Genomic DNA, 14,916 nt, shown 5'->3' on the forward strand with positions numbered 1-14,916 from the left:
TCTCTTTGCATGTCTGTGCTTCTCTGCTATTTATCCAGCTTCAGAAGTAAACAGTAATTAAGGGACCTTCCCAAAGGGAGATGAGAACTCTTGGACTCTCCGCTGAGTCAAAGAGGAATTAGCTGCTCTGTTCATATATGCATATTTGAAAATTATAGTTGATTAGGAAGAAAACTAGGGATAATGCCCAGGTCTCTGTAGGGTCTGATACCCTGTAAATGCCCAGGATGGATGGGTAGATAGTAGACAGCCCAGGTCTCTGTAGGGTCTGATACCCTGTAAATGCCCAGGATGGATGGGTAGATAGTAGACAGCCCAGGTCTCTGTAGGGTCTGATACCCTGTAAATGCCCAGGATGGATGGGTAGATAGTAGACAGACAGATCAGGAGACACATGACTTATGGGAGATAAGAACACTTTCTCCAGGCACACTAGGCCGTTGCTAAGGGATCAAACTAAGGGCCAGGTTTCAGATCAGGGCAGGATGGTGCAATTCAGGGGTGCAAGGCTGGGGAGCTGAAGGAAATTGGCTTGAGCCTCTCTAGCGTTACTTATGAGTGCCTGGGAGTTTATTCATGTAACTCAGCTGGGTGTGTCCCTGCCTGTGGATGACTGTGTAAGCGCAGTACCTGCCAGAGGTTTGTGGCTTGACACAGCATCAAAGTGAGAGAGGGATACCCCAGGTTGGTGGGACAGAGGGCTCAGCTGTCCCACACTCCTGGTTGCACCCCAGGGATCCCATTACAGGAGGTCTGTCCTTGGGCTTGTCCCAGAAAACACAGGGACTCTCACAAGATCCCCTCTCTGGGCAGGTTGTTCGAAGCCAAGTGGACTGGCTGGCGATGCTTGGAGGAAACAGCCAAGTTCCCGGGCCTCCACTTCTCACTTTTAAAGAACTCTTTCCTCCTTTCTTTGTACAAGGACCAGGCTCCCTGCCTCAAAACATGTTTTTATCTGCTCTTCCCGTCCTCCCATGGCTCTAGTGTCCCAGCTGCTTGCCCTGCTAGAGCCCAGGGCTTTGTTTGGGACAGTAAAATTCCATGCACAGGGCAGAGAACATAAAAGAACCCCTGAGACATCTCCATGTTATCGTAAGTTCCCTGCACTGGGTTTCCAACACAGAAGCTCTGATCAAAGACTGATGAACCCCAACCAGCTTGGGTAATTTCCTGAGAGACTTTTGCAAGCTAGCAGTTTATACCATCACTGCTGTGATCCTGATCCCTGAACACTGAAAAATCACTTGTATGTATCTGACCTATAAACCATTTATAGCTCCTCTTCTTTTATTTATTATTAAACCTTTACTTTTTAATTGCTAAAGGATTGGCAGCAGTGTGATCATTGGGTAAATTCTGAGTTATATATTGACCTGGATAAGTGGCTGGTCTCTTGAGATTAGAATGACCCTATAAATGGTGAAACTGGTTTTCACTGACCACTTACCAGGGAGTCCAGTGTCCGAGTGATGAGGTAAGGGCTGGGATGCCTCAGGAGACTGTATTTTTGGCTGTTAGTTAACCAGGATGGTGAAACAGAAATTTACTTTTGTTACAGGCTTGTTATAATCTAATAACCACCAGTCTGGGGTGAGTCTGTCCCATTTCTCAGCACTTATTCCTGAATTTGGCAACCACAGCTATGTCCCACTGAAGCATGGAAACACACGGACACAGAAATTACTGTTGATAGGTGATTCACAAACTATTGCTCCCTACCCCCAGGAAGTATCCCCCTTTTACAGATGGGAAAACTGAGGCACCAGGAAAGGAAGTGTCTTGAGACGGGAACATAGCTCACAAGTCCCTAGCAGCCAATCCCTTGCTTAGTCTCTCTCAGAACTAGCTCATATGGTCTCTGCAGCGGCACAGAGTCATGGAGCTCTCTCTCCATTGGTTTCTCTAGTGAGAGAATCTCCCTTGATTTCTGTGGGGCTGCTCCCACTTACACCAGCTGAGAATTTGGCCCAAGACAATTAACTAGAGGTAAAGCGTCAGCAGAGACCAGTGAGCTGGGAGCAAAGAGTCCCAGCTCTGCCACAGATTTCCTGGATGACCTTGGGCACAGCCTCTCCATGTATTAAATGGAGATTATTATTTATTATTCCTAGTTTCTTGCTATTGGAAGGTCCTAATCAGGGCCTACAAGTCACATGCTGCACAGATTTGGTTCCTTGCGGCACATCATTGATCTCAATGAACCATGTAGCATTCCAGGCAGTGTGTGGTCCCTGGTAAACAAGCAAGATGAGGCTGAAAACTGAGCTGTGCGGAAACCTGTTTTTGTGGATGTTGTTTTTAGCTGTTTCTTTAATAAATTCCACCTGTTTAATAAGGACAGCAACTCAACTGATCACGACACACAAATAGCCTCACTGCATCTAATACAGTCTAGTTCATATTCCTGCTCTGCCACTGTCTCAGTGGGTGGTCTTGGGTAAATCAATTTATCGCTGCATGGATCAATCCGTCTATGACATGGGGATAATGTTGCCTAGCTAAAGAACTTCTAGATGTAGTGATCAAAAGCGTCCTGCAGAGCTTAAGTTAGACTGAGCTTCAGCCCCTGGGCAACGTTTGCCCTGTAGTTCCAAATAACGTGGTGTGTACGTGTGTAAATACCTGGTAACGGAAGATGTGCTGTTTATCTCCCTCCCTACGAACTACCGAAGCCACCGTGGCCTCTTCTAAGCATCCTGCCTTCCCAGCTAACGCAGGGGCTTATCCTTCCGCCTCTCTCAGCTGTTGTCCACCTAGCTTCAAAGCTGATCCCTTGCCCTAACCCTAAACCCTGGCTCACAGATTCATAGATTCATAGATTCTAGGACTGGAAGGGACCTCGAGAGGTCATCGAGTCCAGTCCCCTGCCCGAATGGCAGGACCAAATACTGTCTAGACCATCCCTGATAGACATTTATCTAACCTACTCGTAAATATCTCCAGAGATGGAGATTCCACAACCTCCCTAGGCAATTTATTCCAGTGTTTAACCACCCTGACAGTTAGGAACTTTTTCCTAATGTCCAACTTAAACCTCCCTTGCTGCAGTTTAAGCCCATTGCTTCTTGTTCTATCCTTAGAGGCTAAGGTGAACAAGTTTTCTCCCTCCTCCTTATTATACCCTTTTAGTGGTCCCCATTGCAGGGCCCCAGGGATTAGGAACAACAGGGAGCTGAAAGCTAAAGAAATAAGCCACACAAGGGTCTCTTCCATCAGGACTCTGTAGCTGAGCTTTAGGGCCCACAAGCTGTATAATGCACAGTATAGCCCGCCTGCAGCACAACACTGCTCCCAACCTCAGCTTCTTTTATAAGGATTCCTGGCTTCCCTCTCCACTTCCCATTGTCCTGTTGGCCCCAGCGCTGTGTCTTCGCTGCACTCACTGAAGGCTCCTTGTTGGGCTGAATCAGTTTCTCTCCCAGCCCCGGAGCAGAGGGAGCCAACCTGAGCGATGGGGACAGAGGTGGAGTTGAACCAGGAGTGGATGGGGCTGAGGAGGAGAGGAGCGAGCAACAGAGGTGGGGCCTTTGCGGAAGTGGTGGGACAGGAGGACGGACATTGTGAAAAGAGGGGCAAGGGGTTTGGCCTTGGGGGTATAGGCAGGGCAGGGCACAGAGCCTCAGGGGTCCAGTTACGAGCAATTAGAAAGGTGGGAACCGTATGAATTAATAAGTTGTACACAGACTGATTCCTCAGTTTCTCACTCTGACACAGCACAGTAATCCCACAAAAGGATTAAATGTCACTTTGACTGTCCAGTCAGTGATTCAGGGAAGAGGGTCCAGCACTGTATCACCAGCCAGCTCTGCACGTAGTTCAATCTCAGAGTCAGAGCCTGAGGAGGAACCATTAGGCCCCTTCATGAGTAAAGACCCGGAGCAGCCTGCTCTGGATCTGTTTGGTCCTTAGCCCGTAGATGATGGGGTTCAGCATGGGGGGCATCAAGAGGTACACATTGGCAATGAGAACGTGGGAATGCAGGGGCACATTCTGACCAAACCGGGATATGAGGGAGATGAAGAGACCTGGGATGTAAAAGGCTAAAATGAGAAAGAGGTGGGAGCTGCAGGTTCCCAAAGTCTTGAGCCGGGCATCCATTGTTGGGAGGCTGAAGATGGCCCTGAGAATCTCTAAATAGGACACTACAATAAAAATCACATCTAGACCCATCACACAGAATAGCACAAAGAGGCCATAGTAACTACTGACGCGGGTGTCGGCGCAGGCCAGATTCACCACGGCTATATGCGCGCAGTATGGCTGGGGGATGATGTTGGTTCTGCAATATGGCCATTGCCTTGCCAGGAAGGGATAGGGAAGTGCAAGTATGCCACCGCGTAGCACCACGGCCAGGCCAATCTTGGCCACGATGGGGTTTGTCAGGATGGTGGAATATCTCAGGGGATGGCAGATGGCCACATAGCGATCCAGAGCCAAGGCCACGAAGATCCCAGACTCTATCGCTGAGAAGCAGTGAATGAAGTACATCTGGGTGAGGCAGGCACTGAAATCAATCTCCCTGGAATTGAACCAGAAGATGCTCAGCGTTTTGGGAAGGGTGGATGTAGACAGGACGAGGTCGGTGATGGCCAGCATGCAGAGGAAATAGTACATGGGCCCATGCAGGCTCGGCTCCCTCTTCACAATGAATAGGATGGTGAAGTTCCCCAAGATGGCTATGACGTACATGGCGCAGAAGGGAATGGAGATCCAGACATGGGCCGCCTCCAGACCAGGAATGCCCAGCAGGATGAAGGTGGAGGGGTTGGTGAAGTCAGTTGTGTTGGAATCTGACATGGGGTTGGGTAGAAGGTGTCCAACTCTGAGGCACACCGGTGTCTCCTGGATGTACCGTATGTCCCCCTGACTTTCTGTATGTGCCCAGGCTCTAGGGAGAGGGTCGCAGTACAAATGCCTGGATGGAGAGAAAATGTTAATGTGAGACACTAGATGCACGACTTGAGGCTGTACTTATGGGTGTAGCAGTTTGGTCGCTCTTCACACACTGGAAAATGACATTTTCATTATTCAGATAAATTAATTATGAACACATGATGCTACTAATTCCAATTCTATGCGTTATAGTGCTCAATGTGTCAGTAACTCCTAAACATCATGGTCTGGGAAACCTTAATAGGCACCAGCAGGAGACACAAGTCTGGATACTGGTTATTCATCATTGTTCCTTAGGCCTTGTCTACACTGCCAAGTTTTTTCACCAAAAAATAGCTTGTGGGAAAAGAGCTATGATCAGGACACACTGCAGTGCACAGCAAAGGTGAAGGAGCTGAGGCATGTGTACTAGAAGGCAAGGGAGGAAAATGATCAGTCCAGTGCTGTGTCCCAGACCTGCCTTTTTTTAAGGAGTTGGAAGCTATTCTTGGGAGCGACCCCACCTCCACAGCCAAGATCTCCATGGATACTTCGGTAGGACTGGAGCTGATTCAAACTGGACTTAAACCAGAGGAGAAACTCATCGATGGAGGCATTAGAAGACGTGGAGCCCATGCCGGAGTTGCCCAGTGCTATGTCCAGTCAGGAGCAGTTCTCCACTCTGGAGGTGTCCAGCCAATCTTGGCAGTCACAATCAGGTTAGCCAGAAGCAGGAGAGGAGACCCATGGTAAGTGGATGTGCAATGTGAAGTGTGGAAGTGGATTGAGGGAGGTGAAATGTACAAGGCTGGCTGTGTTTCTTTGTGCACCCTCAGGAGAGAGATATCTGCCACAATGACCCTACCCTGTGGAAATGGTTGGGAAACTTTAGAGTGTTGTCCCCTGCGAAGTGGCCCGTGACCCCTTTCACACTGCTTTTCTCCTACACACAATGTCCCTCGGCCCTGGGTACACTCACCATCCTTGTAGTGTTCGTCGGCATGTGTGCTTGTCAAGTGTCAACCAGAAAGTGATTGGTGTGTTAGCAGCGGTGTATTTTAATGTAGCGTTTCAATGCTGTATGTATAGTTAGTTGTTCTTCACCAGATATGTCCTTGAAAGGAGGCACCCCCTCCACTCCAGCCAAGCATGTCTGTTGGATAAGAAAGTACTGAAGATGGAGCAAGGAAGATATGTTCTGGGAGGTGCTCCAGTACTGTGATGCAGACAAGATGAATCGCAGGCCATGGAGGGAAAGTGACAAGCAGGAAAGAAAAGAAAATGAGGCATACACTAGGAATGCAACAGAGAGGCTGATACAAGTTTTGGAGCAGCAAACCAACATACTGCTGTCCCTCATAACCCTCCACACTGAGAAGATGCATGTCTGTCTGCCCCTTCAGAACATTCAGAGCTCTTTCCAATGCCTTCCCCAAACTCCACCCTCACATCCATTTCAGATTTCTGGACTTCACGCTTTCCCCTACACTCCAGCCCTGCAGACAGCTTTTCAAACGACAGCTGGACATACTATCAGCTCTAAAAGTCATCCCCCCGATATATGTATAACACCCCACCCCAGGAATGTACATATTTCTCTCTGCATGTGCATGTTGTTGTGGGGTTTTTTGGCAATAAAAGCAAAGTTCTTTGAATAATAAGCACTCTTTATTTGTTTCCATGAAAGCTATGATAGAAGATGTCAGCAGGAAACAAACAAGGCGTGTTATCATTTCTTTACATTGAATCCTGGGCCTGAACAATCACAACTTCTTCATACCTTACCAAAACTGGACATTATTATGCATTACAATCCCAAGCAGAGCAACAAACATTACTGGTTCTCATCTTCAACCCTCAGTGATTCGAATTGCCCCCATTGTTTCCCTCTAACAACCTTCATATCTGGTGGCTCAAAATCAGCCGTGAAGTGTTCTGCCTCAATAGTCCACTTCTGAGCAAACTTTTTGCCCTTTCCTTCACAAATATTATGCAACATGCAACATGTGGCTATGACCATGAGACTATTATCCACATTGAGGTCTAACCTGTCATAAAGGCATCGCCAGTGTGCCTTTAATCTGCCAAATGCACATTCCATGGTCATCCTGCCCCTATTCAGCCTATTGTTGTAATGCTCCTTACTGCTATCCAGGTTTCCCTTGTATGGTTTAAGCCATGGCATTTAGGTGTATGTCAGTCCTCCAGGTTCACTATGGGTATTTTGACATCCCTACGTGGATCTTCTGGTCTGGAAAGAAAGTCCCTGCTTCCAGCTTTCTGTAAAGGCTAGTGTCCCTGAAGATTCATGCATCATGCACTTGTCTGTACTACCCCGCACTAAAGTCAGTGAAACGCTTGCGGAGATCCACAAGCACCTACAACATCATGGAGAAGTACCCCTTCCGATGGATGTACTCCATGCAGAGTGGTCTGGTGCCAAAATTGGAATGTGCATGCCATCTATCACCCCTCCGCAGTTAGGGAAACCCATTTCTGCAAAGCCATCCACAATTTCATGCACGTTGCCAAAAGTCACAGTCTTTCGTAGAAGGATGTGAGTAATGGCCCTGCACACTTGCCTTAACACAGCCCCAGTAGTCAACTTTCCAACTCCAAACTGATTTGCAACCGACTGGTAGCAGCCTGGAGTTGCCAGGTTCCACATTGCAATCGCTATGCGCTTCTCCACCAAGAGGGCAGCTCTCCTTTGAGTGTCCTTGCAATGGAGTACACAGTTCCAGGAAGGTGGGTTTCTGCATCCTAAAATTCCGAAGTCACTGCTCATCATCCCAGACCTTCATAATCTGGGCCAGATTCAGGCACCAGCCGAGCAAGCTCGTGTTTGGGGCGGCAGATTCGAAGGGGCGGCATTCTGTCCAATCTATTTTTATTTCTTTTTTTGCTTTGCCTCCGGGTCCGGACACCCTGTGCCCAGGGTTCTTGTTTTTGTTTTGCTTGGGGCGGCAAAAAAGTCAGAGCCGGCCCTGTTCATAATGATGCGATCCCACCATAGAGTGCTCATTTCCCGAGATGAAAAGCAAAATTCCACCATGTTCAGCTCTAACATGAATGCCAAAAGCAATCTAACACTGCTGCTATCCCTGTCAGGAAGCATGTCGGGCAGCTGTGAATCCTATTGCCTTCGCAACTTCAAGATTGATTCCAATGCCATTCACGATGTGTGACTGACAGCTAGCAGAGCAGTGGAGAGCTGCACATGATCAATTCCTGCAGATAGACATGGCAAACAGAGTAGAAAACAAGGAATGGTAAAAATACCGTGAAATGGAGATGGAAAAAATGGAATGCTGGGACAGAAAGTGATTCATTGTGGGACATTGAGCATGGAACCATGATGCGCTGCGATCTGCTCTGCTGTCCCACAACACCTATCAGCACAAGGTGGAGAGGTGAATTGTGGGATAGCTACCCACAGTGCATTGCTCTCACTGTCGCTGCGACTGTCCCACATGTAGACACGCTATTCCGAAAGAGAAAGACAGTGTGAACATGCAACAATTATTTTCTCGACAGGCTTTTGGTCATTGACCAAACTTTTGGTGAAAAAACTCTGCAAGTGTAAACATAGCTTGAATGCAATAAAACCCAGGCTAGAGAGTCCATGCTGTAGGGAGTTGCCCAGTCACCTGGTTGCTCAAAATCTGAGAGTGGTGAAAAATCAAAGCTTTGCCAAGAGATGTCTGTAACGATGCAGGACTCACCCATGCGGCGCCTCCTGCTGGTCTCCCGGGGAATTAGCGTTCCAGCTGTTGGAGCGCCCTCTGCAGGCCAGTGTCCTGCTGTTTCTGGCCCCCGTGTCCCTCTGGTACTCCGGTGCCCCTTTCCACTGGGAAAACAACTAGAACACACCTGAGGGAAAAGACCTGGGAATCATTGATAGCAGCTCCAAGGAAACACCTGCTTATTCACAGCAGTGGCCAAAAAAAAGACAATGTTTGGATGCCTAAGGAATGGGTACGCAATCAGGCAGCAGCAAAGGCAAACAAAAAAAAAACAGGCACGTTCAAGACAGATCTGTGATAAATGCAAACTATTGAAAAAAGAGAAAGTTTAAAATAAAAGATCTGACAAATTTAGGAAACAATGGAAAAGATGGTATGGGATTATTTAAAGGTCCAGGAATATAATTAATGTCATGCAACAACAGGGTGTGTGGAAAACAAGTTTGTTCAAATATATTGGATTTCATCCTTTAAACAGAGTACATGTTTGGTTGGTCAAGGGAACCGCACAGATGCAATAGACTTTGAATTCTCTGAGGCTTTTGCTTCAGTAGGGAAAATATTACAATTTAAAAAATGAACACTCTACAATATCAGTAGGACACAAGTCAAATGCACAAAAATCTGGCTAACTGACAGATCTAAGAAAGCAGTTGTCAATGAGTCATTGTCAGTGAATGGGGCTATTTCTAGTGGGGTTCTGCAGGGATCAGTTCTAAGCCTGGTATTATTCAGTATTTTCATTAAAGATCTGGAAGCAAATAGAAAATCCCTGCAGATAAAATTTGCGGATTGGCAAGTGGTTACAATGAGGAGGCCAGGGCAGGCACACCAACCGATTTGGAGCATTTGGTGAGCTGGGACCATACAAATAAACAAACAAAATGTTTTAATACTGTTAAATGCAAAGTTATCCTCTCCGAAAGGGGAATGCAGGCTGTACCCACAGACTAGGACAATATATTATGGAATGAAGGGAACCTGAAAAGGATTTAGGGGTCACTGTGGACAATCAGCTCATTGTCAGGTCCCAGTGCAATGCTGTGGCCAAAAGGATAGATGCGATCCTTGGATGCATAAACAGGGGAGTGGTGAGTTGGAGCAGGGGAAGGATTTTACCTCTTCACATGGCATTGGTGAAAGTGTCAGCATCCAGTTCTGGGATTCACATTTCAAAAACAATTTTGAAAAATTGGAGATGATGCAAAAAAGAGCCACAAAAATGATTTCAGGCTGGAGAAAATGCCTGACAGAGAGAGAGAGACATGAAGAACTTTGTCAAGCCATCAAGCAGATAGTTTCATGGGGAGAAAATCCTGCATACTAATGGGCGCTGTAATCTAGAGGAGAAAGGCAGAGCAAGGCCCAGTGGCTAGAAGCTGAACCCAGACAAATTCCAGTTGGAAATAAGGGTCCAATGTTCAGCACTGAGGATCATTAACCATAGTGTAATGTATTAATTTAATTTTATTTAATCTTAATAAAATATTAATAATTATTGTCATCACTATTAATTAGTATGGGTCTTGGGATCGCCAGTCTGTTTGATCAGAAGATAAAAGTTCTTGTCCTGAATCAGGCTCCACAGAATTTATAAAGGACCCTCGGGGGTCTGACAGGAAGCGCACACTGAAATAGATAGAGCCTTAAAGACTTTTTATTAAAATCAATAACAGTAAGTCAATGGTACAATACCCAGACTTACAAAGTTACAATGGCATTACTGCTGTTCAAAAGATACATATGATAATATAGTTTTATATGCAACAAAGCTTTGGTTAACATACTCACACCCTTCCTTGATAACCTGGTGGTAAGAGACACAGGACCAGCCTTGAGGTTCAGGTTTCTCAATTCTTGAGTGAGGGATGCAGGGCTTAGAAAATGCTAAGCGCTATCAAAGCTGACTAGGGTTTACTTGACTAACTTAAACTTAAAACAAAACCTAATAAACAAACTAAGAATAAAACTTAGGGAAACCAACCTTAGCCTTATTCCCTTGAAACTTAAAGTTTAAGAAGAACAAATATAGCCTACAAATAGTAGCAGTCATCGTAGATAGATAGAGTGGAGGAAGTAAGTGAGAATAGAGTAAAGTGAGAATGGAGATGGAGTAAAGTGAGAACAGAGAGAGATCCTCTATTGAAGTGGTTTACCTCTTTTATAGGGCAAATGCTGAACATTCTTCCTCTTATGCCCAAATTTCATTCCTCACCCACAGAAGTGTTAGGGTCACTTACCCTATAGCCTAGTATGTATGTGTGTATTGATGACAGGTTTGTACGCACATAAGTCTCTTGTGGTGTACTTGATAAGTCTGTGAAAAAACCCTATGCCATTTTCTATTGTCTATTGGTCTAAATAAAAGGTCATAGACATAGGCATGGGTACTCATCTATTTAGATACCAAGGTATAGGTCAACTTTGCTTTCTGAGTAAAAGGTCTTAATATAGATATGCTAACTTTCCTTTACCTTAACATACAGGATATGGCCTGTAGCTCTCTTGCATTACAGACAAACTTATTTTAATATAAATCAATAAACCTATTACAATAAACCAAATACTTAAACTATAAGAAAAGATATATATATACAAGTAAGTAGGTTAGTCCTATAGGCTACAATAGAAACAAACTGCGAAGGGAAGTAGTGGAATCTCCAGCTCCTCATGTCTGAAGAACAGCAGTGCTGCCGTAGCACCTCAGTTTAGACGTTTCTTACACCGACAGCAGGGGTTCTCCTGTCCTCGTAGGTAATCCACCGCTCTGAGAAGGTAACTAGGTCAATGAAGAATTCCTCAGTAGACCTCATGCTGTCTACACTGGGGTTAGGTTGATATAACTACATCTCTGACGGGTGTCAATTTTTTTTGCTATTGCAAAAGAAGCAAATGCAATTTTTGGTTGCATTAGCAGAGGCATAGCATGCGAGTCATGGGAGGTGATAGTACCGCCCTACTCAGCGCTGGTTAGGCCTCAGCTGGAGTACGGTGTCCAGTTTGGGTCTTCAGTGTATAGGAAGGATGTAGAGAAACTGGAAAGGATCAGAGCTGAGAGACAAAGATGATCCAAGGGATGGAATACAAACCATAGAGCAAAGGCTGAAGGAACTGGGTATGTTTAGCTTGGAAAGGAGGAGATTGAGGGGGGACATGACAGTGGTGTTCAGATACTTGAAAGCCTGCCATAAAAAGATGGAGAAAAGTTGTTCTGTCTTACTGCAGAGGGCAGGAGAAGAGACAATGGGTTCAAACTACAGCATAGCAAATCTCAGATAAACTGCCAAACTCTAAGAACAGGAGGACAATGGAACAGATGCCTTTGGAGGTTGTGGAAGCTCCTTTGCTGGAGGTTTTCAAAAGTAGGCTAAATAGCCATCGTTATGGTTTAGACACAACAAATCCTGCATCTTGGCAGGGGGTTAAACTAGATGCCCCCTGCGATCCCTTCTCACCCTGTGGCTCCATGATTCCTTGATATAAAATCCTAGTGTAGACCAGGGTTCAGTCACATAGAAGATATGGATCTCAGTTCACAGGTAACTGGGTGAAATTTAATGGCCTGTGTTATATGGGAGGTCAGGCTGGATGATCAAATGGTCCCTTCTCGCCTTATACCCTTTCAATCTAGCGATAAAGAAAGTAGGTCTGGCTTTTATATTCACTGTGTTTCATAACACATTTGAATGGAAACGGTCAATTACATTGAAAGTCTGAACATATAACACTGATAAAAGAAAACTGTTTACATAATACATATTTGGCCTGTGGAATTCCTTGCCACAGACAATGTTGGAGCAAAGAGCTTAGCTGAATGGGATTCACAAATGGATTGGCCATTGTAGGTGGTGCTGGAGGCACCTCAGTTAGTTAAGGCTGTCTCACTCCTTCAATTAGAAGAGCTGATTTTCAGTTGCTTATAAGTTTGCCAAACATTAACCATTTGGACTGAAGTTTCCCAGGCTGAGTGTCTCTTTCTGGATGAATTGCATGTTGAAAGTTTCAGGCATAATGGTTCAGCTGACTTTTCGAATGATGTTAGGAGAGAAGATGTCTTGCCCACGTTGAAAAAAATCTTATATTTATTCTAGTGAGGAGTCCTAGTACCTCCATGCTTTCCAGCAGATTAAAGTCAGGTAACAGTCCCCACCCTCCCGTTAACAGCCAGAGGCCTACATTGCAAGAGGAGGAGGTGACAGTGTCTGTGCATTAACACACAACTGAATCCCAAGGTTCTTACTCCAAGGTGAATTTTTCCTTCATTGAGGCCTAAGTAGACTCCCAGCTAGAGCGTCAGAATTTGGTTTGTATTGGACACCTACTAACACTTTTCATCCTGAAGGATCCACTGTGCCACTGAAATGCAGCCACTTTGGGGCTGGAGGTCATCAGTCGGCGCGGCGAGGGGGCACAGTAAAGAGGGACATTTTGGCCCATGATACTGGATCAAACTCATCCTCTGTGGCAAGGGCCTTGGGATGTTTAATGAATATGCAGATCAGAAAGGACCACAGACCTATTCTCTATCCCATCATGCCCACATTATACTAGGTTTGTCAAACAGCAAGAGATGAGTACCTGTGAATTCTTAGATGGGAGTATCTTCCCTGGGAATCCCCTTCAGGTAGCCGTGTCCCACACTTCTCTCACCCCAACATCTGCAGCAACATCCCACACCAAGAACTGACCGGGGCGTTCATGATTTATAATATAGCTCTGTGTTATCCCAGTGGGGTTTGCTCAATCTCTAGGGGAGAAGCATCATCTGGATGCAAACAGGCTGGACACTGGAGACATTCTAGCCAATATCTCTCTTTCCATGTCTGCACTTCAGTGATATTTTTCCAGCTTTAATAGTGAAGAGTAATTAAGGGACCTCCCCAAAGGGACGTGAGAACTCTTGGGCTCTCCGCTCAATCAAAGAGCAATTAGCTGCTCTATGCATTTATGAATATTTGAAAATTATAGTTGATTAGGAAGAAAACTAGGGATAATGCACAGGTCTCCATAGGGTTTGATACCCTGTAAATGTCCAGGATGGATCAGTAGATAGTAGAAAGACAGATCAGGAGACAGATGACTTACGGAAAATAAAAAACACTTTCTGCAGGCACACTGGAGTTTTGCTAAAGGATCAGAGATCAGTCATTCTTATCATACTCAGTATCACCTTTCCTTGAAGGATCTTGAAAACACCTAGCAAAGGAAAGTCACTATGAATATATCCCCATAATACAGATAGGTCAACTAAGGCATGGGGAGAGGAGACTTGGGCAAAGTCACACAGAGAAGGACAGACATAACCCAAGAGTCCTGACTTTCCTGCCATAACCACCATAATGATGCTCTCTCTGTCAGTAATGCAGTGAATGACAAGAGGGAAATAGACTGAGCTCTAGCTTGGCCTGTTCTTTGTGTGTGTGTGATGGACTTCCCCAGGATGCAAACTGGAAATGAGGTACTGCCAAGCCCTTTGGCATACCAGTCTGTGCTCCCTCTCAGACTGTGAGGCTGTTTCAAGCTTCAATACTCTCCAGGTCTTGTATTTACACAGCTATACATAGACAGGGACACACCCAGCTGCAGTTACATGACTGCTTTCACTTGCCACTCATGAACCAACAAGAGAGAGGCTCCAGCCAGTTTCCCCAGCTCCCAAGCCTAGGACCCCAGAGCTGTACCGTCTTGCCCTTGTCAGAAACCTGACCAGTGTAAGTTTATTACCCCTCCCTCAATGGGGAGAGGACAATGCCCCAGCCCCTGTTCTGAGCAGATTTCCCTTTTGCATTTCAAACACACTGTTTTAGGTAAAAAAAAATATATAAAACAGATTTACTAAGAACAAAAAGATAGATTTTAAGTGATTATAAGTAATAACGTACAGATCAAAGTTGGTTATCTAAGAAATAAACAAAATCACAATCTAAATTCTATAGACTAGACAGGATTTTAATCAAGGAGTGTCTCACCGTGATGGGACAAACAGTCCACCCATCTTCCATCCACACTCTAGAAATCCCTGCAGCTTGGGACCACAGCCCCAGTTCAGTTCTTGTTCCTAAGGTGTTTCCAAGTGTTGAGTTCTGGGGGGAGTGAGGCCAAGTGACGATGTTGATTCCCCCGTTATGTCTTCTGTTATGTAGAGGGAAATTCATTTTTCCAAGTAAAAGCCCCCAGCACAGCCAGTGGAAAAGTTCAGGCACAAGATGGAGTCCAGTATCATATGAGCTGGTCACATGCCCTTGCGTACTTTGGTGAGTCATAGCAGGAACCATTACCCAGAGCTGGGCTAGAGTGT

At 45.6% G+C, this 14,916-nt stretch overlaps 1 protein-coding gene across 1 annotated transcript; it reads right to left on the bottom strand.

Annotated features, from left to right (window-relative positions):
- Positions 1-3,849: 3,849 nt before the first annotated feature.
- LOC101933593 (olfactory receptor 52R1-like) lies at positions 3,850-4,797 on the bottom strand. Its single transcript, XM_008174870.2, has one exon. It carries the CDS (start codon positions 4,795-4,797, stop codon positions 3,850-3,852), a length of 948 nt encoding a protein of 315 aa, XP_008173092.2.
- Between the last annotated feature and the right edge of the window lie 10,119 nt (positions 4,798-14,916).

The sequence above is a fragment of the Chrysemys picta genome, chromosome 1, assembly GCF_011386835.1.
Source record: "Chrysemys picta bellii isolate R12L10 chromosome 1, ASM1138683v2, whole genome shotgun sequence".
Taxonomy (NCBI): domain Eukaryota; kingdom Metazoa; phylum Chordata; order Testudines; family Emydidae; genus Chrysemys; species Chrysemys picta.

Excerpts from the sequence above, each read along its gene's own strand:
- LOC101933593 (XM_008174870.2), bottom strand. The coding sequence starts at position 4,797 with ATGTCAGATTCCAACACAACTGACTTCACCAACCCCTCCACCTTCATC.